Here is a 27676-nt window from a genome sequence, read left to right on the forward strand (position 1 = left end):
TGCCACCTCAGTGTGACTGATGGCCTGGACACACTGTCTGGTTCACTCTCCAACACCAAATCCTGCCTCATTTACCAAAGAAAAGAAACATCCCTCTTATTAGTCCGCAGCCTTGTTTCATTATGCTTCTGCTACCAAACACCAGATTTACATGCACCTGCTCTGAGCGTCTCATTTGCTTAAAGCTTTCGGGGCCACTAAATGCCCGTCGTGTTGCCTCGGACGCACGGAGGCGCTAAATCACTTAAAGCATCGATCCAGTCCCTGCGCTGACTTGTACAATTTGTTACCAGACGTGCAACTCATTCAGATGCCCCCTCCTTCTCCGCCATTCTCCCTCTCTCCCTCTCTCTCTCTCTCTCTCTCTTCCTCCCTCCCGCTCTCTCTTTCTCCTCGTCTTTAGCTGCATGTCGCTCACTCAGTCAATCAGTCAGTGGCTCCGCTCCGCTACACGCCTGCGTCCGCCTCCACAGCTCTCCAAAGCCGAGACGCGCCACCGCCGCCGCCGCCGCCGCTGCCGTCAATGCGGGCATGACACACTGGCAGCAGTAGTGGGCTTCCTTCAGCCCGCTTTTTAAGGCAGATTACACAAGAGGGACTAAAGAGTAGGAGAGAGTGAAGTGACTCCTTGCCCGCCTGTGCCGTGCGTCGAGACGAGTAGATGAGCCAATGGCTGGGGCACAGCCTGGAGTTCATGCGCTGCAGCTCAAGCCGGTGTCCGTGCCCGAGAGCCTGAGAAAGGGCAACAAATTTATGAAATGGGATGATGTAAGTAGTGAGCAGCTGTGTATGTTTTATTCCTTATTTTATTTATTTGCACTGCTTTTTCTTTTTGCTTTCTTCTTCTTATTTTTGTGCACATCTACTCGTGCAACAGTAGCAGATTGATCTGAGTGTGCACTGACACACGGCTCACTGCGTTTGGCTTCCTGCTTAGCTCTTGCTCTAGTGTCTATACTGACATGTGCTCTGTTTACGTTTCCCAATGCACAGGGTTCGTGTGCGCGCCCCGGTTGGGGGGGAGTGCACGCGTCTGCCCCAGTGCTTGTGTGCATCATTAAATCCAATGAGTCATTTGAACCAACCTCACCCCTCCTCCTCCTGCACGTTTTTATCAATTAGCTGCAATTAACCAGAGAATCTAACTGTTGAGTGGCAGCTGCACCATTCTTTGCATGTTTTTTTTTATTATTAATCTTTCATGAGCCTGTGCACTGACTGTCCAGCTGCAGTGACATGACCTTGATTAAAATTGATTGCATCCCCCCGCTGCTGAGTAAAACATAACAGTAGTAGCCTTTTAACGGACAGCCATGGCCGCACTGCACCTCTCCAGAGCAACAAATCAACACATAATCCAGTCCAGGATCCACACGCGCCAGCTGCTCTCCAAATTGAGTTTAAATGAAACGACCTTATTGTACCCGCCATACTTATTTGCATCTTCTGCGTTATGTCTTCATGCCGGATGGGACTTTCTGTGGTATTTGTTTCTCATGTTTCCACGGCCCATCCTATTTGAATAACTGCATGCATTCCTCTGGTTTCTCCCGCCTTGATGTGTGTTTATTGTGCGAGCATTTGAATACGATTGTGATTGCCTTTCATTCCTGGAAAATGGATTTCTCTGCTCCCCTCTGTGAAAACATACAGCACAAGCACCTGTGACTGCTGCTCACTGTGATTCTGTCTTGTCTGGTGGGAACTGATTCCTCAAATGTGGTTACAGATCGCGTTACATGTAGAGCTGCAATGATTAATCGGCTGGTTGTCGCCAAATCATGTGTTGGAGAAGTTCTCTGCCTCCAGCTTGCTAAATGTGAACATTTTCCATTTTCTCCTCTCCTCAATGAATCATTGACATTTGCCATCTCAGGCTATAAAAACCACTGGTTGATATTTTTCACCGTTTATTTTGACATTTTAGAGACCGATTCATTGATCGTTTTTGTCTTTTTGGACACATTTTTAGTCATTTTGGGCACATTTTTAATCATTTCGGACAAGTTTTCTGTCATTCTGCTCAAATTTGGAGTCATTTTGGAGAACTTTTTAAACAATTTTCTGTTTTTCCATCATGTTTTGAGTCATGTTAGTCACATTTTGAGTATCTGATCAATTATTACAGAAAAGAATCAACAAATTAATTGGAGATGATCGTTAGTTGCAGCTCTAGTTGCAGGTAAACCAAACATTTAGACCACCATAAGTGGTTCGGTGCTTCTAAAAACAGAAAAACGTCGCTGTTATGGTCGTCTTTATACAGGACAAGTGGCAGTTTGATATCTAAGGTAATGAGATTTTGCTCCCAAATCCAAATTCAGATTCACTGAGATCAGTTGTGCAGGTCGACTGTTCTGTTTTTCTCAGAGCTAATACCGATGCCAGTTATTAGCAGTGAAGGAGCTCAACAGCTGATATCTGGAGCTACTATAGAAATTTTAACCTTAGTGTCAAAATCAAATTAAAATTTCTTTATTTACGTGTTTTTCAACATTAATCTGTCAGAGTTGAGCGGCTAATGATTACTTTCGTTGTCAACTAATCTGTTGGTGATTTTCTCCAATAATCAATTAGCTGTTTAGTTTGTAAAATGCCAAAAAAATAGTGAAATATTTCGACCAGTGTTGTCCAAAAACCACGATGACAAATGTCTTGTTTTGATCATAAACCAAAGACTTTCAGTTTACTGTGACAGAGAAGAAAAGAAACCAGAAATTAATGCATTTTTTTTTGTAAACATTGCTCAAACCGATTAATTGTCAAAGAAGTTAGAAACTAATCAATTAATTGTTGAAACAATAGGGACAAATTCACAATCACATACTCAAAATTTGTCCAAAATTACTCAAAACTTTACCAAAATGGTGAGCATGGTCCCAGAAATTAATTAAAAACATTGATTAGTGTTTCCCAAAGCCGGAGATAACAAATGTCTTCAATTGTCCACGACCCAAAGATATTAATTTTTACTGTCATAGACGAGAAAAGAAACCAGAAGGTATTTACATTTATGAAGCTGGAGTCAATCTATTGATGCAACTTTACTGACGTGTAACCAATCAGATATTTGTCCCAAAAAATGATTCAAAATTCTAACATTTTCCCAAAAAACGACTTAAATAGTGTCCAGAAATTTGTCTTTAAAAAAAAAAAAGAAAAAAAAAGAAGACTTCTATATATTCATACATATTCAAATTATGAAAAATGTCGAGCAGCGTTTCAGAAGCTAGAATTTGGACTTAAACCTCAAATGGAATAACTGACTCCCAAACTAGTGAGCAAATTTAATCGTTGACAACTAATTGATTAATCAGTGAGCTATTGCAGCTTTAGTGTCTTGGTACCAATCAGATAGTGATGCGGGTAAGACGCTGCTCGACACCACAGATTGGTGACGACGGATGAGAGGCGGCAGCATCAGAGCCAAAGTCGCACATTTTAAAATTAATTTATTTGATCTGGAATCGGTTAAAGAAAGAACAAAAATGCAGAATATCAGATCCGATAATCCGCTGATTCCTAATTCATATCGCCTCATACGCGAATCAAACATGCATGAAGGTAGTCAATAAACTGTGCTGTTATGGTAGAAACATCCAATGATTTTCTGACATCGTGCTCATAAATACATATTCAGATACCAGAGCTCAGGTGAGCTGAGGTCAGTGCAGATGGCTTCAGTGGGTGAGTGTTAGAACAGTGAATGTGGTCAGTGCAGATGGCAGAGAGGAAACTGTGCACGCTCGCTCTGTCAATCATCAATCCTCAGCTTGAATAACAGAACTTGAGTAATTGCTAATGAGCCTCATTCCTTCAGCTCCCTCTCTGGTTTGTTGTGAGAAGGGGTGTGAGGTGTGAGTCTGTTTCCCCTGACGGCCCTGTTTGTGTTCTGTAGTTTGTACATGTGGGCCTATCTCCAGCACCAAATGCCCACCAGGCCTTTCCTGAGAAAACACTTTATCGAACGCAAATTCTTTTCTCTGTTTCATTTCCCATGCACTCCTTCCTTCCTCTTTCCTCTGCGTATCGTTTCGTGGAAAGAATCACAGAGCAATCCAGAGCTGGGCTGAAAGAAAGAAAAAAAGAAAGAGGAGCTCGAATAAATTATCAGTGGCAAAGGATTGAATTAAAACATTTTCTTCTTATCTGGGCTTCGGATGTTGTGCTCCGCTCTAACCTCTCGCCACGAGAAATTGTAAAAGCAACAACAACAAGGGGAAAAATTCGGTTTTCGGGGTTTTATTTTTTTGTTTTTTTCGGGGGGGGTTTTTTTTTTTTTTCTCTCACTGCCGGAATTCAACGGGGACATAAGAAGGTGTAAAAAGTTTGTTTACTGTGTAAGGACACTGTACTGCGGTGAGTTTTCAGAAGCTGAGCCAGTGAAAAGCACTGCAGACGCACAGGGTTTGGTGGATGAAAAACGACTAGAAGAGCAATCAGAAAAATCTCTTTAAGTCCCAGACCTCGCCAACCTCCCTCATACAGACGTGCTCAGACACCTTGTACTTTTGTTGCTGCCACTTGTAGACAGCCGGCTGTTTCTTCAGCTCTTGAGATGCCTGGTTACGGCCTGAAATATTGCCTGGATTGTGCTATTATTTGTCACTCAGTTCAAATGCCACATTTAGCGCCGACGGCTGCGACAGAATGGAGGACGGGCGGCCGTCCAAATCCTCTCGGAAAGAGACCCTTCGTCTTAAGGATCACTGACAGAGACTGGCAAGATGTGAAATTTGTGAGCGATGATGCCGGGTCTGTGTAAACACAGATTTTTATAAGCTTACACTTGTATCATGGCCCCTTTGGTGTGGTGTGCACTGAATAAGATATCATCAGGCTCCACGGGGGAGCAGAAAATCCCTTAAAAGTAGTAGAATATGTCATTAGCATACAGAGCAGAAATATGCTGAGCTCAAATCTCCGCTCGAACACACCCCCTCAGGTGACGGCTAATGGTACAGACTCTTCACTAAAAATAATGGCGGCGTCTCCTGCCTGGAACCGGCTCCCTCGGGGTGTTTGTACTTTCTCAAGTCAGTCACTAATCTCATCTTAATTCAGCAAAAAGAAGAGAAAAAAAAGCGGGCCACTGCTGCCTAATGTCGTCCCATTAATGACAAATCCCCAAAATAGTCGACTGGCAATAAAAAAAAAAACAGGAGCAGCGCCGTTCCTGAGGTAGTAATCTCAGCAAATCACTCTGAAGTCTAATCCACAGCGCTATAAGTACTTTTTGTTTTTTTTCGTGCAGACTCAGGAAGAAAATCTCCGCTCAGAGTCCATAATGGCTTAATGTGTTTTATAGTGGTGGCCACGGAGAGTTGGGACATTAAGGAAGACGCTGGAGGAAAATGACTGCTCTCACGTCATTAGGCAGATTCCCGGTGCTCTCAATCCGTCTTCTTTTCTTCTTTTCTGACATCGCAGACGAGCCATCAATCACCACGTCTCGCCCGCTGAATGGATCCGTGACTCGATTTTACCGGGAACTCGGAAGTGAAGAGTCGCAGATCCAACGTGAAACTTTGTAGGAGTAACTAGAGCTGCACGATGAAACGAAGTGCAGCAGCGAGAGATGCTTCATCAGTAGCGAAAAGATAGAATGTTTGATGGTTTCACTTTAACCCGCAGACACTCAAGCTTTTTGCTCGTGTCGCATTTTTACTCACTGTGGGCTACTTTTCTTGGACATGTCGTTGATTTCAAGCTTAGATTTGGTTAGTAGGACCGTCAGAAAGGTGAAAATCGGACACTTCTCTTTGTTTTTACAGTTCCTAGCTGATAAATGTTTGTCATTTTGGTGATTTTTATTTATTCATTTTAACATAGAATACCTTTCAAACCCGTTGGTGGATGAAGGCACATAGCAAAAGAGTTTATAGATCACAAACAGCCTGTTGTATCTCTTGATAATGGAGCTCCTTCATTCTCAGTTGCTCTCTCAAGGTCTCCCAAGGCATGCTAGTCTGAGGCTGCATTCTAGACCTCCTGTGGTGGACACTATGTCTGGCGTGGACCTACAAGACTGTCCGAAAACATCTGCAACCCCGTGTCTTCCATCACCTCTACACACCAACCAGACAGACCCTCAACCTCAGTGCAGCTTCACCCTGATCGCCTCCAAATTTTATTGCTTTCTTTATTTAATGTCCATCAGCACATTTTAATAGGCCATTGAAAATGATCAGTAGTTAGAGGCGCCACGATAGCTCACCTGGTTGAGCTAAAGTCCCCGACACAGTGGTAGTGAGTTCGAATCCGGCTTTGCTGCAAGTCCTTCCCCCATTCTTCTTCTGCCCCACTTTCCTGCCTCTCTCGTCACTGTTCTATCTAATAAAGGCACGAAAGGCCAAAAAAAAAAATCGTCAGTAGTTATCGATACTGACTGAAATTGAACATTTTATCGTTCTGGGACTAACTGGAGGATGAGACAGAGATACTCATCTGTAATAACTAAACTGGAGAAATTGGACTGTGGCTTGTGGGTTCGGTGCAGATCACAGATATGAACCGGATTAGGTATGAGATTCTTTATCTGAGAACTACGATCAGGAGGCTTCTCCCCTCCCTCCTCCTCCTCCTCCTCCCTCGGGCTATAAATAGTGTGTATGCTGCATGCATTCAGCGCTACGAGCGGCATCTTTTGTCATTCAATCAAGCCTGCAAAGATTGCGCAACCATGTGAACACAACCAAAATGATTCCTCTTGAGTCTCTAATAGATTTCAACAGGATAGATTGGTTGCCATAGCAAGCGCCACTATAGCAGATGCCTCCAATGCGGCACCTCAGCGTTTAATTTACTCACCGCTCACTTCCCCCTCTGTCTTTTTCTGTTTTGTAAAATTTCTCTGTGGATTTCAGAATTGGTTTATGATGGAGCAGGTGTGTCGATTGTCTTATTTAGACGGTTTGAATTCATTTGATTTCAAACGCCGTCCACCAGCTCCCAGCTCAAACGCGACATTCTTCGCTACGAGCCGCGCAGGGTCGCATCCGAACATGACAAGCGCGTAGCAGATGCAGACCATTAGCTCTGTCTGCCAATGCTGCGACGGACGGGGACATCATTAGGAGCCTCATGAAGACACTTTGAAGATTTTCCTGCTCTGTGCACCAAATGCGGCTTCCGTCCCTGTGATCTCGCGGCCACGGCTGATTGAAGAGGACAATATGCTACTGTTCAGCTGAACCACAGCCACCGTGGACACAGAAAAGAAATAACAGGCAAAGGCTCTGTCTTTTTATAGAAGCATCCAATAATATCTGGTGTTGCCATGTATGCCTCAGGGTCAAACTGTGTGCGCGCCAGACTCGGAGCCCGTAGAAACTGTGGGAAAGCATTTGTCTGTTACAAGAAGGGGGAAAATGGAAACATCAACTGTGAAACAAGCAGCAGTTCATGATTGCTGTCATCGCAAAGAGTCGCAGCAGGCTCTGTGGTCATTTGTGGTGATGCCAGGTCACGGTTTGGAAAGTTCCCTAGAAGGAAAGGATTGTGTGCATGTTCACGGCGCCTTTATTGTCATTTCAGTTTCTGGTATGCAAGCGGTATTTCAAAAATCACGCTTTGATCCTGACAAATGATTTTTTTTTATTGGTTTAGCTGGAAAGTATTCTGTCATAAACATCAAAGCAAACACTCGTGTAAAATGCTCAGACGGGGACAAACAGACGTCAGCACACACTGACTCCAGATGTTTTCTGTTTTACTTCAGGATTCTACCACCGTGACCCCCGTGACTCTGACAGTTGACCCCAAAGGGTACTTCTTGTACTGGACCGACCAGAACAAGGTAAGAGCAGCTGTGTTGGTGCTACCAAACCTTGAAGCTTGGACTTGTGAAGTTTGTCTAAAACAGTTTTAGCTTCTTTTTATTTAAAGATGAAATTCAAATGTATAGAAACTCAAATTTAAACCTGGAGTGGGAGTTTCTTTTTCCTCCCCCACAGGGACCGTTTGGGTTTTTGTTCCAAATGTTGTGACTACAAATTCATAACCGATAATTTACAGCATTATTTATAATCAGTTATTCACTTAAGAACAATTGCGGACAAGTATTGGTTCGCTGGCTACTTTAACGCACAAATACGTAACATTCAGTGTAAGGACAGTTCGGTATGTTGGCTGCTTAGTGAAGAAAACTCATGCAAGCTCCGGCCAGAAGCCTTTTAAATGCCACAGAAGTCATTGTCATGGTGCCCGATGCTAGCTAAACTCCCACAGTGCTCTCTGCTTGTCATGAAACTGCCCATAGTCAAAGCATTGCCTCCTTTGGTTGTGACAGTATTAAACACAAACTGAAGTCTTCTATCTTGTGGAAAAGTGAGAGGGTCCACCTGGTGGTGCAACCAGGTACTACAGCTCATTTGCACTAGCTTTCCTGACGTGTTTCCATTGTGTTCTGTCTTATCAGTTAATATATTTTTTATTGGTTACGATACTAACTACCCAATATGCAGCCGAAGCTGGATCCTACCGTCTCCGTTGCTCTCCTCTTCAGCTCATTCACTCCATTCGTTGCCCTACAGCTGTGCCAGCGCAGGAATGTCGCCACAGAAAGCCGTTTCCAATAAACTGTAAAACACAGAGAGATTTGCCTGGTGTTGATAGACTTAATCAGCATCGCATGAATTCATTCAGCAAGGTAATGTGGCCATGTAACGTTCATTTATATGTAAAAGGCCTGAGCTTTAACGCTTATCAGGCAGCAAGAAATCAGTGTTTCATGCTGCATTGTGCCCAGACTCACTCAGAGCTATCACAGCTGCAGTAATTGTCTCCTCCCTGTGTGTTTTGAAATGTTAAATAAATCAAATTAGCACAGCGCTCTGAAGTATGAGATACGTGGAGGTGTCCTACCTGGACTGTGTACCTGTCTGATTGATAAACCCAAGTGCACGGCCTGAAACACTGATCGGCTTTAAAACCATCCACCTAATGCTGTGCAGGTCCTCTTTACGATGTCAATAAAGCTCTCAACCTATAGGGCGTGGACATTGGACCTGTCAGGGTGATGATGGCAGCAGATTCTTTAGGTATTGTGGGTTGTTTTGTTGTGGTGCATCCCACAAATGCTCAATCAGGAGTTTGGAGGCTGGGGGACCACCTTTGGCTCTTGGTTGTGTTCCTCAAGCCAATTCTTGAGCAGTTTTTGGGTGCATTGTCCTGTTGAGGGAGCATTGTTTCCATTGGGGGTCGTGCTTTTAGATACTTGTTAAAGTGTGAGTCCAGGGTTTTCCAGCTGAGCATTGGATTGTAACGAGATGATCTTAACCTGTCTCTGTGGTGAGAGATTTAACTTTCATGCTCTTCTCTCCACATATTTAGCTTGCGTTTTTTTGTCACAGTTTCATTGTCAGTCTGAATACTCTGAGTAGTGAAGGACGTAAAGCAGAATATGTGAAGAATATGTGGGATCTGTTATTGTGTTAACAGCCAGATGATTGACAAGGAGGAAGTGTCAAAGCACTAAACTACTGTCTGCTTTGTTGTCGTCTGAAGTGGAAGTCAAAACTGCCTACGCGTCTCATTTTTGCCCGCCGTCAGTCTGAGCGGGTGTCAGAAGGTAGATGCGGAGTTGATCGAGCGCGTGTCTGCAGGCGGAGTTGAAGGAAAACAGAATGGACCTTTGTGTTTGCAAACTGTCCACAATATCGTCTCGCCGCAAAACGTATTCCTGCACTATTTGAATGAGGAGTTAAAGTGCTCCGGGCTTGGAAAGCTGCTATATTACCGGGGCAAAGGTGTCATTTGTCCACTGAGTTCACGAAAAACAAACAACTTTTTCATTTGCTGCTGCCACGACGCGATCCAGTACTCATTACCATGGCAACAGCAATTTGGAGTTTGTTGAGGCCACGTTAGGCATCAGGGCTATAGATGATGTTGTGGTGTTTTAGTTTGCTGCACGATATATTGTAAAAAAAAACAGCAAATATAATGTGGGTGCAACTTTTAGCAGCTGCAAGATGCAATCTGCAGCCGAAACACCACGTTGCCTGTTGAGATCGAGGCTCCAAGCAGCTTCTCTCATCCCCGTTGTGATGTTCTCACTTGTAGGATCGTCCAGAAAAAATGCAAACAAGAGAATTTTCAGTTGGAAGTCCTCATAAATAAACAGTTTGACTTCTGTAGGGCTCCGTTGTCCATCGCTGCTGCATAATATTCTGCTTGTGACAGCTCTGCTTCGCATTTTTTATATGTCTCTGAATGGCAGCTTGAGAAAAATGGTTCCTACTGCTACTGGAGTGACCAGATCATGTTGTTAAAACCCTCTTTGGTAACTGTGTCAGTTGACTTCTTGAGGTGAAAACTTGTTCTCTCCGCTCTCGGGAGTCTTTCTCACATGGCGTAACACTGACAAAGGCATCTGAAATAGTTGTTTTGCTTTGGATGGCAGCCAGATCTGGGTTTGTAATCATCACGCTGAGATTGTGGCGCTGATTTAGTGTTTCCTAAGTACCTGTTGTTGGTCATCCTTTCTGTCGCTGAAATATTTTTGTACAACTGATTTTCTGCCTCCTTTTTTTGCAACCAAATCTTCCTTCTCCTCTTTTTGCCTGTTCCTCGCTCATTTAACTGTGCACATGTGGAGCCTGTATGTCAACAAGTCCTGTGTGTTAATCAGAGTAAATTATGTTCCATCAGACAAACTTCTCTTGGAGATTCGTCATGGAAAATGAGACCTGAACGAGTTTTCTCTTGAGTTCATTCGCCTCACTTACTGTGCACACATTGCAACGTTGATGCTAAAATAAAAAATAAGAAGTGTTTACTCAAGAAGCCGTAAATCGGAGTGGATTATGTTTTTATTGCGTTGTGTTATGACAGGCTTTAGTTGTAGATTAGCCAAAGAAAGTGGAGGAGACATCAAGCAGCAATAAAAGTGACTGTTGCACTCGTTGCAATTTTGATCCTGAATCAACATGTTTTGCACTTTTATTAGGCGCTCGAGTCGTAATCAGCTAAGATCGTTAGGTGGCCATCCTGAGCTCTCTGGGAAGTCCTTTAAAATGGCTTTGATATGAGTGAAACAGAAGGAGCAAACACACGTCGTGGTGATTTATCTTCTTTGTTTCAGTTTGATGTTTTAGTTTTAGGATACGATTGGCTTCTGTTCTGTGGGTAACATCCCAGCAGCGAGGTCGCTCTCCTCTGTTCTGACTTAAAGCAGCAAAAAGAACATGGCTGGAAAACAGACAGAAATCTGAACTGCTGCACCTGCAGTGCTAAACTTGACACCTGTGAGAATATTCCATAGCGCATTGTGTGTGTGTGTGTGTGTGTTTTTTTTCCCTCCAGTTATGACGAAGAGTTTCATAATTACCAGGAAGAAGGTTGCGAAACTTAAGATACCAGCTATTATCAGGCTCAGTTATCAAACGCTTCCTTGTTATCCTTGAAAGTTTCACTGAGCCTCTTCTAGTTTGGTCTGTTTATTTGCCTGCACAGCTGTTGATCACTTAGAGTCCAGCGCCTCCAAACAGATGTAAAGCGATCCAGTTCTATTAGTGTCCATAACTGTATCAGCAACTAATTAATAGCTTGCCATTGACCTGATGTTTTCCCGGACGAGGCTGTTTCGCTGCAGTCACATCCGAGCAGAAGCGGCTGACCGAGACCTCTGAAGATGCTCGTCTTCCTGCATGCAGACGCCGTGTGCACGTCATTTACGAGTGCACCGCTGCTCCTGTTTTCTAATAGAGAAAGGCTCCATTCTGCTGCCAGTAAATTGACCGCTGAATGTGGAAAAGGAGACGCTGTCCTCAGGGTGGACACGCTGCCTGTTACACCATCACTTCTCTACACCGTGAAGCAAATCCTGTACGAAAATGGTGCCAGAAGAAACGCACGAAAATAACTGAAAATATTTGTAAAAATAATTATTTTTTATTAGATTTTTTGTGTAATTTTATTGTAAAGGAACAAAAAGGAAAACCAATGTTTTTTTTTTTTTAATTATTATTATAATTTAGACACAATGGAAAGTTTTGACCTGTGGTTTTACTAGATATTATCTGTAATTTACCAAAACACGGGAAAAAACAAAGATTTTTTAATTTTTCTTTTAAATGAAGACAAATATCTGTGATCGAATTCTATTTTTTGCTGATTTAAATACAGTAAAAAAAATAGTGTAATTTTATGATCTTGCATTGTAAAATAGTTAAGTATTGTTTGTAAAATATCAGAAAAAGAATAGATTTTTGGTGTGGATGTTATTATTATTGCCTATTTTGGCCTTTTTTTTTTTTTAGGACAGTCAGCATTTAAATTAACACTTTATTTCTTGGTTTTTACTAAATATTATCTGTAATTTAACAAATCAGGGGAAATATTTTTTTAAAACGCCTTATTTATCATTAAAAAAAAACTTTCATAAACATATTTTGTCTTTCAAGTAATGACAGATATCTGTGGGATAATGATGTTTTTAGCTAATGTAAATAGAGTTGAAAAAAAAGTGGATTTTTATTGTTTTGTGTTTTAAAAATTGTATTTTTACAGTTATGTGTGAATAAAGGTATTCTCTGTGGTGTACTAGTTATTATGTGTAGTTTTCAGATTATTTTGGTGAATGTTATTTACAATTGTGTCTTTAAAAAATTCTTTTGCAGTTAACATAATAATAATAATTTTTTTCTGTGATTTTACTAGTGATAGCTGTAATTTTACAAAACTGGAAAAATCTGTCAAATAATAGTAAATTATTAAGACTCGCCACAAAAATTAGATAAATACTGTTTAAAAAAAAAAATCCCTTTTTTTTCATGGACAGGGTAGAAAAACTGAGCACCACCTTTGATGTCTAATTTGCTGTTGTGTGTTGTTAAAGTGTGAGTTTGCGGTCGAACACAACAAACACTAAGTGCGAAGAGAATCGAGGGAGGTTCATGACATCAATTTGTCATTATTTCCTGTGCCTGTGTCGTAGAGCGACGCTTCTGAATGATGAAGCCTTGTGTGAGTTCGTGTGTGTTTATGTGTGTGGGTGTCTGCTCTGTCTCTCAGCGCTGACAAGAGTCCTGCTGCACACGTAATAACTCAAATTGATACCGAACACAGCCAACGACAGAACTCTATTAGGGCATAAGGAAAGGCGCCCGCTGTGTTCCTCTGTGCCACCGCGAACTCTCCAGAACGCTCGCCTGTGTTTATAAAGACGCCCTGTGTCGCCTTTTCGCTGACGCTTGTTCATCACGGGGTTGCACATCTGTTCAGCAGGCCCGTTTAAACGAGCCGCGATGCTCCGTCCAGTTGTTATGTGTGTGTGTGTGTGTTTGTGGGAGACTCGGCCCGATGGCCTGCAGAGTAAAAGCATTCCTCGGATTCTTCAGGAGCAACAGCAGAACTGTTTGCCCGCTGACTCCCAAACTCACGATGCCACGGATGGACACAGCTTTCTACTTCTGTTACTGACTGCAGGCCTTCGACAGGGACTCGTTTAAAGCCTCAAGAGACTGGATCTATGTTCGAATAGTTTTTCCTCCCTGTGAAGGAAAAAAACTGATTTATTAGTTAAACTATTTGTATTGATGCACACTCAGTCAAATAACACTTTAAAGTCATTAATAGTGCGTCTCATTAATGTGGACACGAGTTGATTCAGACTTGAGTCATACTTCTGATGACTTCTAGATTTGACAGAATTTAAAAAAAAAAAGACCTGCAGCATCTTAGATTTGACTTTAATTTAATTACCTATGACTTCACTTGGATTTGAACCTTTTGACTTTATTATTTATTTAACCAGGAAGATCCTCATCAAGATGAAGATTCCAGGCCAAGACAGGCAGCTGCACGAATGAACAGATTACAGACACAACAAACGTGTCTAAATAAGGTTTACATAGACATTAAACACGTGTTGCAGCGTCGTAAAATTGCAAAAATATCCGTGACAAGCTATTAATGGCGAAGCTCAAGCAGGGCCGGTATAATAAAATATCAATTAAATAAAAATATACCAATGAATGAGTCTATGGGGGGAGCAGGCAGACTGTCAAACTCAAACAATGCAATAAGAAATTCAAGATTTGTAATAAACCTCGGTGTTCAGTTTATATTACTGATTGTACAGATCAATTCTAAACTAATCAGCTCCAAACTAACTTCAAATACTGTATAAATGAACCTGACAGCAGCAGAATGAGAGCACGACAATAGACGAATACGATACTTTAAAGAATCATATGTAAAGACTACGCTGAGCTCCGTACCAAAGACGGTTTAGCATAAAACTGAGATTGTGGTTCTTTGGTCTTCTGTGTTTAAAGCTGAAACTTGTGTTAGTTGGTTAACGTGGAAATAAAACAGGGATTTTTTTTTTTTCATTCTAAATATTGTTTTTTGTTATTTTTGTTTTTTTTACATTTGATAAAAATATGGCTATGTGTTATTCTCAATTCAATTTATTTAAATTCTTTTTATATAATTTTCAACAAAAGTCATCCCAGGGCACTTCACATAGGAAGCTCAAGGCCTTACAGCAGGGGTGTCCAATCCTGTCCAGCATGTTTTAGATGTTTCCCTCTTCCAACACTCCTGATTCACATGATCAGCTCATCATCAAGCTCTGCAGAAGCCTGATAACAATCCTGATCATTTGAATCAGGTGTGTTGGAAGAGAGAAACATCTAAAACATGCTGGACTGTGGCCCTCGAGGACCAGGATTGGACACTCCTGCCTTACAGTGTGATCTTATGGAGAGAAACACAGTGAATCCCTCTGAGCACAACTTGGTAACAGTAGAAAGAAAAAAAAAACTCCCTTTTAACCCTCCTTTTATTTACTTCTGTCACATTTTTACTCTCTGTGGGCTCATTTTTCACTCCAATATAAACTCCTGCACCTCTGTGGAAACAGAACAACCACGACTAGAAGTAGAACTATTTTTGTGCACTATGACACAAGTATAGTATCATACAGCATGAAAACAAAACCCACTAAAGGTGGATTTCTTTACAAAAAAAAGAAAAAACAACTGGACTCAACACATATAACATTAAACAGGTGTCCTTACAACTTTAATCCTGCTTCACGTCTCTGCACATAGAGCGATGTTTCACCATGCTGGATGTGTCTTCCATCAACTTGCTCCTCTGCATTTATTTTGTATATTTTATTTTCCTTCCAATCTCTCTAATTTGTTTCCATGCTTGTCCTCTGCAAACACTGCCTGCAGTTCATCCGAGGACTCCCTAAATATTTGTCACGTGACTGTTGGCCAAAGCTGAGCGAAGTTAGGAGTGTAAATTTATTTATTTTTTACAGAATCTGCAAAGCATAATGTAAATGGTGTATTTGTAGGAAAAAAAAAAAGATATAATTGGTGAATTTGCACCTTAAAAATCATTCAAGGACTGTTGGAAGATTGAAAAACCGGAAACTTTGGCTGCTTTTACAGTTCCTGACTGTGATAAATGTGTTTATAACTAAATAAATTAAAGTGTGTTTGGTGGTTTTAACTTGCCTGTTAAACCCAGTTCAGACAATAAAGGAACCACCAGCAGAACCAGACCCAGGGATGGTGTGGAGGGAAGGAAGACAAACAGGGGAACAATAGAACAAACAGTTCAGTTCAGTAACCACAGACCAGTATCATGCAGCCAGAGATACCTGCAGGGAGAGAGAGGACAGAAAGGACAGAACTACCGGACAAAATTCATAACATGCAGCGATGCCATAAATGTATGAAGAGTGAGAGTGTGTCCAGGGCATCATGGGAAATCCCTCAGCAGCATAACTCACCTGAGCAGCCCCACCTGTAAGATCTACCAAAAAGGAAAGCCTCGTTTTAGAAGTAGACACGGGGTCCTGAACCCAGACTGGGAGCAGCGGCGGAGCCTGATAGCTGAAGGCTTTACCTCTCAGTCTACTTTTGGAAACCACAAGTAAGTTTGCACATTGAGAGCAGTGTGTTCTGCTATGTGCTCCTAAAGATAACACAGAGCTCGGTCATTAAGGGCTTTGTACGTTAGGAGACGCATTCTAAATATTCTATTCTTGATTTGACACAGAGCCAGTGAAGAGAAGCTAATGTGGGAAATGTGATCTCTCTCAGTGCAGCGTTTGGGACCAGCTGGAGGCTTCTCAGAGTTATTGAGACATCCTGATAATAAGGAAGTACAAAAGTCCTGGAAGAAGGAACAACTGGCTGGTGTTGAAACAAGATTTTCTGTATCTGGGCAATACTGTGCAGGTGGAAGATGTAGGTAAATGCATCTGTCCCCCAATTTAAAACATATAAGAAACAAAGGACCACGATAACACTGATGCAGAAAAGGCACAGATTGGTGCATGCACATTCACCAGAATGCAGGAAAATAGGTTGAAATTACCTTTATTTCCTTGAATGTACACTGTAAAACAAATCCCATTAAAAGACAGTATGCTAGAAAGCTGTGGAATACTGTAATCTTCAAAACCTGTTGAAATATTGTCAAATATTTGTAAAATAACGCTATTTTTAGCCGTTAATATGCAGTAAAACTGTTATTTAGCAGTTAAATATAGTAAAACAGGGACACTTTTTTCCTGCAGTCAGCATATAGATAATACTTTCTCTCATCTTTTTGTATTATGTATGTGCTATCTATATTATATATCAGAAATAATTGTATGTTTTTAAATTTGTGCTGATTTAAATACAGTAAAAACAGTTTATTTTACAAAATCTGTAAAAGAACAAATTACAGTTTGTAAAATACAGATTTTTGAGAATGTTAGGAAGTGAATTAATTATTTTTTCTTTGATTTTGCAAGTTATTATGTGTAATTTAGCAGAACAGGAACAATCCGTACATGATAGAAACAGTTACAAGCTTTGCACTATAGATTAACTTTTGCTTCTTTTTCTGCTGAACTCGTTTAGGAGTTGAAAACCAAACCGTTAGACGTAGAGACGTGAGACTTGCTTTTGACTTTGTGTACGTTATGTTGGTCAGCCTGACGCAGACGGAGAAAGAAGGCCTCCGCTGTCTTCTCCACTCACGGATCAGCTCCTCCGTCAGACCCAGCCGTGGACTTCAGCCATGTTTTAAGGTCAAAAAGGCAAAGCTTAGTTTTGACGGCGATGTCAGATCTGTTTAGGTGTGACGTTCTTTGCTTTTTTCTCGCTGGCTAGCCTTTCGGTCGATGACTCAAGGCTCCGGGACTCTGCCGGTTTCATCTCGACGCCTTTGGTGCAGTCACACTAAGTTGTGCTGACAACACGGCGTCGGCTTCAAAAGGATGGAGAAATGTCAGAAGTGTAATAAGACACTGTTATTGATTCCTGTCGGGGGGGTGTGTCGGCGAAACGGAGGCGACTTAACAATGGCAGCGGCTATGGGCTAAAACGCCCAATGATAAGCTTAATATGATTCCTCACTTCCCTCCCTGTAGTGGTGGAGTCGTGCCAAAAGGAGAGCCTGAACAATGCTGCTCTTGTTGGAGGGTAGTTAATATAGTCTGATACACGGTATTACACTTTATCTGGTTTTCCTCTGTGGATAGAAACAGGTGCAACCTCTGCAGAGTCCAACGCGATGTGAGCTGCTGCGTCTCCATTTATGCACACTGCTGTATTTTTAAACAGGGCGCTGCTATGTAAACTCCCGCGGTCATAACTCTCCCGTGTTTGTATGTGTTTGGTTCAGAGTCCATTTGGCTGGCTTTTTATGTTTCTGTACGCGCTCTCCTTCACCTTGAAAGACAAACTGTTTCGAACACACACAAACACGCACACGAACAAACTCGCGGATGGAATGAGCGAGATTTCACCAACGGCCACGATAAAGATCAAATCAAGTCGAGTTTATTTACTCGGCGGCTTTTGAAACAACCGGAGATAGCCAAAGTGCTGGACATGTTATCATCAGGAATGCAACAACAGTTTCCTTAATTAACAGGCGGCCATGTTGACAGTCAATAGCTGATTAATCGTTGAAATGAATGCAAAGCTATTTTTCCATGTGCTGATTAAACCGTTTTATTCACTGATCCTACAGCTGCATTAAACGTTCAGGAAGGTGTAAGCATGGACGGTTCAGGTTTTTATATTTGTGCTAGCTTTATCCTTTACAGAGTCTGCTGTAGAAAAACCTAAAGTTTGGCAGCGCTGTAAAGGGTCCAGAAATCAAAGAGAGGACAATCCCAAAGCAAAAGCTCACAGTCTTCTCTTGCCACAACCCTACCGATGCTGTAGATGTAAAACCTGTAACAAATCTACTTCAAATGGTTCGTAAATGTTCAGTGCAGCGACGGTGTGACACTTATGATTCAACGTAAAATCTGCTCAGTTCCATGTCACTGAATTGTAAATTTAACAGCAATAAATAATGGCTTCAATTAATTTAGCTTTTTAAAAACTAGCTCAACAAACAGCACAGCAAACAAGCTGCATTCTTCCACAGTAAATTAAGTTTAATAACGTCTTCACAGCAGCTTTATATGACAATAATCCACATACATAATAAACAGCTGCTCGGCTCTAACAGATGTTCGCAAATACTGTCGCAGCAACTCTGTTAGTCCAGGAAATTTATTATTTAATCACATCCCATAAATGTATTTATACTCAGAGCAGAGACACTTCATCTCTTTAGTTTGAGTGTTGCTGGAAGCTTGTAATCAGAATCTCGCTGCTACTTGAGCATCTCTGCTAGCATTTGAAAATCCTAGCTTAGCATTAGCATGAGTGTCACTTAGCTAGTTAAAAAAAACAAAAAAACAGCCGCCAGACTCAGCGTTGGGCGCTTCTTTTAAGAAGCCTCATGGGAGGTCAGCAAATGCACCTGTAACTCCATCTCATCAAATCGTAAGAGGCTCCACCTGGTGGTGCAGCCAGGTACTACAGCTAATCTATAACACATTTTCTAACATGCGTGACCTTCGTCTTTTGCCTTATTGGTTAAAATATTTTTCAATTAGGGTTGAGCAATATCCAATTGCTGTTTTTCTAATAGATATTGATTTCCAATATAATTTTTAAATGTCAAGCTACAATCCAGTATTCGCTCTCTAATAGATTTAAAATATGATGAAGCATTAACACTTGAGACTCCAAGAAAAGCTACTCTCACATAAGAGCGGTGGCATAAATTCAAACAGACTCCCTAACATCTATCCTAAATCGTAGCCTTTACAAATTCTTAATTGTACTATTTCGAATAAATGTATCAAATTACAACCAACCTGTCGTTGCAAGGCATGCAACAACAAACATATGAGCCAAACAAAGATGGGAGTGATGCTGCTGTTAGTTACAGCATTAGCAACAATAACATCAGTATTAAACTAGAGACATCTGTTAGCTCAGTATCAATGAGTCACCTTATGTCAACACAGTCCCATCCTGCATTAGAAATACATTAACTACGGCGTCATAAATCTTAGCTGGAATCCGCCGCATCAACTTCGAGTGAATCCGCAAGAAGTCTTCCTCTGCTCTCAAACAACAACCCTTTGTAATGTAGAAAACTTACAGGTTAGAGAGTCGCTCAGTGCACTTAAGAATCAGGAACTGAAACTTATTTTTTTAGTTTCCTCATTCAGAACTTTGAAATTAAACTCTCTCTCTCTCTGGAAGTTTTGCAACAGTGACTTTGAAATGGCCAATTACACCAGTTTAGTGGAACTGTGTTGGTGACAGATCGGCAAATTTATACCGTGTCAGTGCTGAGTGTGTCTGCGATGTTTCATGAATAGGCTGCAGAATCACCACCAGCGTGAGCGGTGCATCGTTGTAGTGGCATACTTTACATATCTCGGTTACAGCGTCATGGTAACTAGAGACCAGTTACTGGGAACCAGCGCTTTTGCCCACATTCACATACGTGCACTGTGTGTGACACGCTTCACACTGTAAACACACACACACAGCATTCCTGCAATGTCCAGCCAAGAACAGGTGTTTCTTTCATGGGTTAAAAATAATTTTTGCTCCTGTTGGCTGCTTTCGGCGGGGGGGAGGGAGGAGCTCTGCAGCCCTGAGAGTGGACTGACTCAGTCAAATTAACAGCCTTTTGGTTTAGTCGCCACGGTTGCCATGCGACAGCACACACCTTGGAAATGTCACATTCTCTTTCAGCCCCCGCTCATATTCGGGAGAATGTTTCCGCTTTGAAACTGATATCATTGTTTCCTCGTGTGTGCCTGTGTGTGTGTGTGTGTGTGCATTTTTGTGTATTCTCCCGAGCAGGCTGTGGTTCTAACAAAAGGTTAAATGCTTTCTCTCGGGAGATTTATGTTTCAGCGGTGTGCCAATTTCAGGACATTCGCCGGACAGGCACTCGGCATATGGCGCTGAATGATGTTCAGAGGTGAAAGACGGTTCACCCCGGGCCAGAACCGCGCTCGCACAGTTGGCAGCTGGTATGTGAAGGGCATTCCTGAACGAGCCTCCAGTTTGACCTAATCCGGAGCAACAGCGAGCCTCTCCGGGTTCGTGTTTTGCGCACACTTGATGCACAAACACCCCTGTCCTCTGTCATAGCAGAGAGTTCACACATCTGTTTCCCCCCCAACACAGCAATTTTCTGTGATTACAGAGGCTGCTGCTCCTTCTCCACCTCCGTCAGCACTATATGGGAGCGAGAGACGAGGCATAAATCTGCAGCCAATTTACTGAAAGTGAATTGTGACCTCTGCCAAGTTATAGGCTGGCACACAGAGGCCCTATTTCATCTGGACCAGTGGTCGGAGAAAGAAAGAAAAAAAGAGAGTGAAGAAGAGGAACTATAAGAGCATGATGATGATGATGATTCTGGTTTGTTAGCTGGAATACGTTGTCAGTTTATTTTGCTTTATGAATCACTTTCATGCCACATTAGCATTTCGGTGACATGATTCAGTCTGGCATTTCATTTTGAAAGAGATTTAATGTACGCTGACGTAAAACGGCCCAAAAAAAAAAAAGCAGAAGACCGTCTCTGTCCCCAACAACCATGACATAATAAAAATACTAGTGAGGAGTCCAGGAGCTGTGTCACCTTGCAGATGTGGTTTTTAAATTCCATAAATTTGCTGAATGTTTTTCATATTTTAATACTGTCGTGCGCACTTTGGTGGGACTGCATGATATTGATAAATAATGAATGCTGTCAGACTGGGGCATATTTGGCTGGTTGCCTGGTAACCCTGGCGGGATAAAAGTGCGATGCAAGTGTGACGTGGGGAGAAACACGCAAGAGAGTCGGCTTGAAAGGGAGAAAGGAAGCTTTAACTCCACTGAACTCAAGTGAAGGGCAGACTATAGATTTTCTCCTTCAGATTTCTTTTTGTGTTTGTCTATATATTTATAAAAAGAAACTAGATATGACAGAGCTGCAATGAGTGTGAAACAGAGTCGAACGAGCCCAGATTTGCACAAGAACACAAGCTTCAAACTGTCCAAGAAGGACCAAACTTTAAGTTACAGACCACAGTGTGCTGGACTCCAGCATGTCGGGACTGTTGTGATGTTTATCAGTATGATAACTAACTACAAACAGGCTCCCATGCTGAAAGAATAAATGCAAATCATCAGCTCTGAAGCTCAGGAAAACAACTGATGACGCAAAAGTGGTGTTTGTGAACGTATCTCTCCAGTGGTTGGTGCCTGCGACTAATTCAATGCCATTACTACAAGAGCACGACTATTAAGTTGTGATTTAGCCTCTTCCCAGCCAGTGGGATCCATCATTTGTCAAGAAAAGTCACCATGTAAACACAAAGCTAAAAAGTATTGACTTCAGGTTTAATCTTCAGATTGAGACCTGTTATTATAAATTAAAACAAGTGACTGCTGATGGAAGTGCTACTAAAATTAGTATTTCTGCCTTCAAAGTGTGAGAAAACACTTTAAAAAAATGGCCTTCAGTCCTCTTAGCTCGGCAGATTTAAAGTTAAAAAAAATTACACTGCAGTTAAACTGGATTTTCAGCTGTCATTGTGCTACTCATCTGTGACATGCTGTTCTGTCAGAAAACGTGATCAAATCTATGCTGCAAATTGTGACATTACATCAAAATCTATGTATTCTACTCGCCTCGTTTAAGAATTCTGCAACAATTACCTGAATGCATTAAGTAGAAATAAAAAAATCTGCGCTACTCACAGAACAGTGCATTGAAAAAGGCCATGCAGTCTCCCAATAGATCATGTTTGTGCCAAATGTTCTTCTGGAGGACAAATATACGCAGCACAACTATTTAAATGTTGATAAAAACATCAAACATGCTCCTCAAAGTGGAAACTGTGGAGTTTTTAACTGTAACAAAGCTGCTGTTTCTCCTGTTGATGGTAGCTACAGACCCACCTTTCATCACCAGCGATGATCCTCCACTTGAAGGTTGCATCTGGATGTTTTTTTGGGATGTTTGCTCTCTGCTCTTGTTTGAACTCCCATTAGGAAATCACAAATATATTCCTACGAGCTGTCCCAACAACATGTGTCTGACCTGTGGTACTTAGTGCTGCACATGTTGCGTCCATGTCACTCAGCATCTAAATGTTTTGGCCTTTACACAGCAGTGCCGAGACATTGGTTCCTGTCAGTGCTCTACTTCTTTTATGAATGCTGAGACAAATCTTTCCTCAAATCGCTCTGATACGGTTTTCAGACGGCACCTTTACCTGCAGTAGATATCAGCCACCCAGACAGGTTTAGGCTTTCCGACAAACAGCCTCACGACTAAAGCTTACAGCAAAAGGTCAGGACGGGGTTGTTGGTATCGACCTGTACCTGTCAGGGACGGCTGCTAAACAAGCCACTCTGTGCTTTAACATTTTAGAACAGCAAGTGTGCCCATAACAAATGTAAAGCACCGATAGTTTTGCTCCGCGTTCAGGTTTTATTAGGTGTCCAGAGTAACAGCTTGGCACGAAGCGGCCAGCCTAAAACAAGAGAATGTAAACCGTCAATCTGTCTGCTTAGCGGGGCAGAACTGTAATTGTAGAGAGGCTGCGGCCTGGATGTTGGCTCTGGGAACTTGGCACTGCGGAGTGAAGTAGCTCTTTAGCAGAGCCGGGAATCAAAAGCAGAAACAGGAAAGGTGTTAAATGAAAAAAGGCGTTGCCAAACTATTTAGGATTAGCAGTTCCTGGGTGACTTCAGGAGGCTTTGTTCGTGCTTGAGTTCGTCCTGTTTTCCTCTTTGAATTCCGATTAGGACGTCTTCCCCGTGCAGGTTTGGTAAACAAGTGCATGCTCAAGCACACACACAGCGACGCTAAAGAGGAGGAGGAGGAGGAGGGACATTGTTCAGTTCATTTCCTGTCCCGAACTGCTGCAGTCGGTTCACAAAACTTGGAGGCACCGATCCGGAAAGAGGAGTTTTTGGGTTATTTTCGAGCCTCTTGGCTGATTAAAGGTTTCCTCGGTGCCAAAGCCGTTCAGTGTGAATCTGCCTGAGTTACAGAAACAGAGGCAGCGGCTCTGACTGGGCAGCTCAGACGAGGAGCTAAGACCCTGGATTCAGGTGATAAGCTGAGCTAATCACGTTGCTTGTAATTGGTGATGATGCAGCAACTGAAGGGTAACAGTTGTGGCCCGTCGTCGGTATTAACGGTCCAGGATGAAAACAGGAATGCATCGTATATTAGAAACAAATAATGCTGTGCATTAGGAGGTTATTATGCAGTTTTTCTGATGTCGTCAACCCTGCGTGATTCGTCCTCTGGTGCAGTGACCAACGCCTCGAAACAAAACTTCGACAGACTGATATTTAAAGGATCACACTGGTATAATTTGAGTCGTCTATCACTGTTATTAGTTTGCATGAACTTGTTTTCAACCAGAAGTCACACAGTGGGATGCAACAAATTTTTAAACGCTAATACACTCAAGCAGAGGTTTTTATTTATATTTTTCTAGCATGAGTAAAACTGTCAGAGATCATTGTGTGTATATATTTATCTCTGATGTGTAGTTTTGGTGAGAAAATCTGCATATTATGCTTTGTGGGGTTTCCCTGTTTTTCTTACATTAGACTAATCTATGAGCAAAATGAAGTCTGATGTAAGGCTACACACACCCGCCTGAAATATCTTCATAATAATATCAACTACAAAAGACAGGAATATGAAAGATGTAATTAACAGAAGCGGTTTCAGGGAGGAAGTGATGTGAGGAAGCTGCTCATTCTTAGTTTTAGGTTGAACCCAACCAGCTGCTCGGCAGGCGTTTAGCAAATATGTTACACGGTAACGTGGATAAGTAACAGGAAGGTAGGAAGCAGAGAGGAAAACACTTTTTGGTTTGGACTTTGTAAGTTTGCAGAACTTTTTACTTGCACATTAAAGCTTAGACAGGTTCTTAAAAACATAAAGGCTGATTAATTTAAAAACAAAAAGACACCTTACCCTTAGGCTACGGCTTGGGTTACTATGGTGACAATCAATGACACCCAAAAACCAACTGCACCAACAAAAAAGATGAAAATGCAGCTCAAACTTTGTGGCTGGCCTACAAAAGTGCTCTAAGACAGGGTAGACGTTTTAGAGACTGCAGTAACCTGCTAGTAATGTACAGCAGTGAGGAGATCGTCAATCTTTTTTTAAAAATCTACCCAGAATTCTGTGCACCACGCTAAAGCTAAACTGCTTCATGCAACAGATTAAGATTTCTGAAGTCTGTCGATTTGCTAAATAAAAGTCATAATCACAGTCTGTCTTTGTGGAACCAGTCCAGTGGTTATAGTTGGTAACCAGTGTTAGCTCGCTGACCAATCAGAGCAACCTGGGCTTCTTAAAGAGACAGAAGCTAAATCAGTGTTGAATCAGTGACAGAGGATGAGAAGAGATGTACAGTATGAGAAAAATGAAGTGTTTTTTAAAAAAATATTTAAGCATGTAGTCATATTCTAGTAACGTGCAACACAAATATGTTCAGCCTAATGTTCAAAATAATGTTAATGTGACTAAAGGAAATACGCTCATGTCAGAGTAATCCATTAGAAAGTGTATTTACTCAAGTACTTGTTTACCGTTTACTTGAAAATTTTCTTCTACTTGACACAGACTAGGGAAATATTGTACTGTCTACTTTCCAGATGTAGTTTAATGATACAAAATACAATAAATGATGGTGTAATATTATAAATTAAGATGAAACGTATCAATCAATGACTGGAAAATCACAATTTACTCAGCAGATTACTTATATAAAGTATTTAAATCATCTTTACTTGAACTAATGAGCACATTAATGCACCAATGATATGAAATATGGCATTCTGCATAATACTTACTTTCAGTTTTGGGTACTACAGGTTTCTTTAGACTCTATGCACATGTAAAAATCTGCCGACCAGATCCGAGCACATCTTCACTCGCCTTCACTACATCATTCCACTGGATTCACTTCTGCTACATTATAGAGCAGCGTTGACTCATCTATAAAAGCAAACTCGTAATCTGAGGCTTAGATAAGTCATCGCTGGTGTAATCAGCAAAATAGACGACGGTGCTGTTGGACTAAGTGCTTGTGTACAGCTCATGTTGGCCTAATCAAAGGTTCTCCGTCTGGCTGCCTGTTTAAAACATGACAGCAGAGTGAAGAGGATGATTAAGCGTCTCGTTGTCTCACGGGTCCAGGTATTTATAACGTTTATGCTGGCCTATTTCTGCGCCACTTATTCAAAACTGATCTCCATTGTGTTGACTCGTCTCATCTGACACAGTTCCCTCCGACTGCGGTTTGATTTTGCATGCTAAGTATTTGCGCGGCGAGAGGGAAGAAGAAAAAAAAAAACGTACCTCGGATGAAGAAGACTCAAATAATTACGCTGCCTTTTCTTTCTTTTCTTGATCCGCTCACTTGAACACCGTCGGAAAAACCTCTCTTATTTCAAGCGTAAAGAAAAAAAAAAAAATCTAAGGATGCCTTTCCGGTGCCGAAGAAAGGGCTTAATGAAATTTTGATGTGGAGCGCTGAGATGTATGCTTCACAGCGATGGCGGTAAATTGACTTTGTTTCTGCTCAATAAACTGCAGTCATCTGAAAGGTCTGCTTCACTCGCTGTTTTTGTTAAATTCCACCTATTTCTGTCGGGTTTTACCTCCTTTTATTGGTTTGCTGCACTAATAAGACACTTTGCAGTATTTCTTTTTTTTCTTTTTAAAATGACGTCTGCTGCATGTTGTAGTAGGAAGAGCAGACAGCAGATTGCTTTCCATTATTTACATGTTACATATGACTTACATGATCCTTCCAGGCGACGGGGAGCGTTTTATCATAAGCTGAGCAAAACGTGAACCTTGAACGTTTGAACCTTCAACATGAGCTCGGCTCTGAAGCTCTCGGGCCCCCGGGCGGCGGCTTTTTCGCCGGAGTTCAGAGTTGTCATTCTGACATCGCCATGATTTGAATAGATTTAAATTTGCAACGGAGGCCAGGCTGCTGTTGTAGCTGTCAGTTAGATATTTGCATGGCAGAGACAGAACGGAGCTGCTGGTCGAGCTCTGCATCACAACACGGCTGAATCAGTCAGTGTCAGGCTTGTTTATGCTTGTTTCGTTTTGTTGTTGTTGGTTGTTTTTTTTTTTCATCTGCGCTGGTTTGGCAGTGACACGCCACCAGGCTGAACCAGTAAAGGCTGCATGTAGTTCACGAGAGTCAGAGAGACGAAGAGTATAATGTCAGATTACAACTATCTACTGTAAGTTTATATGAATCCTCTGAGCAGTTTCTGGACATTTTTGTTTTTTTGCTCTTGTCACATTTTGGCTCACTGTCGGCTCATTTTTCACTACAATATGAAGTACTGGAAGAAAACATGGTGACTATACATAGTTTAGTCCTTACGTTTACATTTTTTTTTTATACTTTTCTCCTCTTTGCTACGTGCAGTCCGCCACAAAGTCGTACATTTTTTTGTCATGTTGTGCCGCGCAGTGAAGAACTTTTAATTGAGATTCGCTGAATAAAGTGATTTTGATGAAATGTCATGATTTTAAGCTCAGATGTGCTTAAATGTTCTGATGGAACAAGAACTGTTGGAAAATTAAAAATCCCATCATTACTTTTGTTCTTACAGCTTCTGGCTCTGATAAATGGTGTAACTTTAGCAATTAAAAAAAAAAGATAAAACCTGTCAACTCAAACTTGTTTGATAAATCATTTTACAAAAATTAAAAAAAAAAAAAAAACTGGACTCAATATGCACATTTTCTAAGAGCACTGAGATGTTACCAAGACTGGACGAAAAATGGTTGCTCCACATGCTACAGATATTTTACTACTTACATTTTAAATTACTCTGTGCATTAATTCTAGACAGATGTGTCACCATGCTGAATGTATCTGCCAACACCTTTCCCCTCTGTATACCGTTCTAGAGCCATGCTGCATTTAATTACAGTTTAGTTTCATCCCAATCTCTCTAATTGTTTTCATACTTGTTAACTATGTGTTCCGTGTAAACACAGCCTGCAGTTCAACCGATTATTCACCAAACTGATGTTTTCTTTCCAGGATCTGATGCGAATAGTTTTATCTTAAATAGTACGTTTAGAATACAAAGATTCTGACAAAATGTCCCGACTTAAAGCTTAGATTTGGTTAATTTTCCACTTTAAAAAAATGTAATTCCGCTAACCTGCCAACCATAATCCTGCAATGGAAAGCTGCCTAATATATGAATGTGTTATTGGAGAGTGTTCCACAGTGGGGGCTGCAAGGTGGAGCAGTGGTTAGCACTATTGCCTT

At 41.5% G+C, this 27676-nt stretch overlaps 1 protein-coding gene across 1 annotated transcript in view; it reads left to right on the forward strand.

The window, feature by feature from the left end:
- Window positions 1-425: 425 nt before the first annotated feature.
- The window catches only part of LOC103373644 (1-phosphatidylinositol 4,5-bisphosphate phosphodiesterase beta-1-like), a gene marked incomplete at its 3' end in the record, with an annotated part of 58916 nt that continues 31665 nt past the window's right edge, over window positions 426-27676 (forward strand). Inside the window, exons 1-2 of the mRNA XM_008303576.1 lie at window positions 426-768; window positions 7721-7798. Coding sequence (XP_008301798.1) covers window positions 670-768; window positions 7721-7798 — 177 coding nt within the window. The remainder of the gene's footprint in view (window positions 769-7720; window positions 7799-27676) is intronic.

The sequence above is a fragment of the Stegastes partitus genome, unplaced genomic scaffold, assembly GCF_000690725.1.
Source record: "Stegastes partitus isolate 25-593 unplaced genomic scaffold, Stegastes_partitus-1.0.2 Scaffold2037, whole genome shotgun sequence".
NCBI classification, from domain to species: Eukaryota; Metazoa; Chordata; class Actinopteri; family Pomacentridae; genus Stegastes; species Stegastes partitus.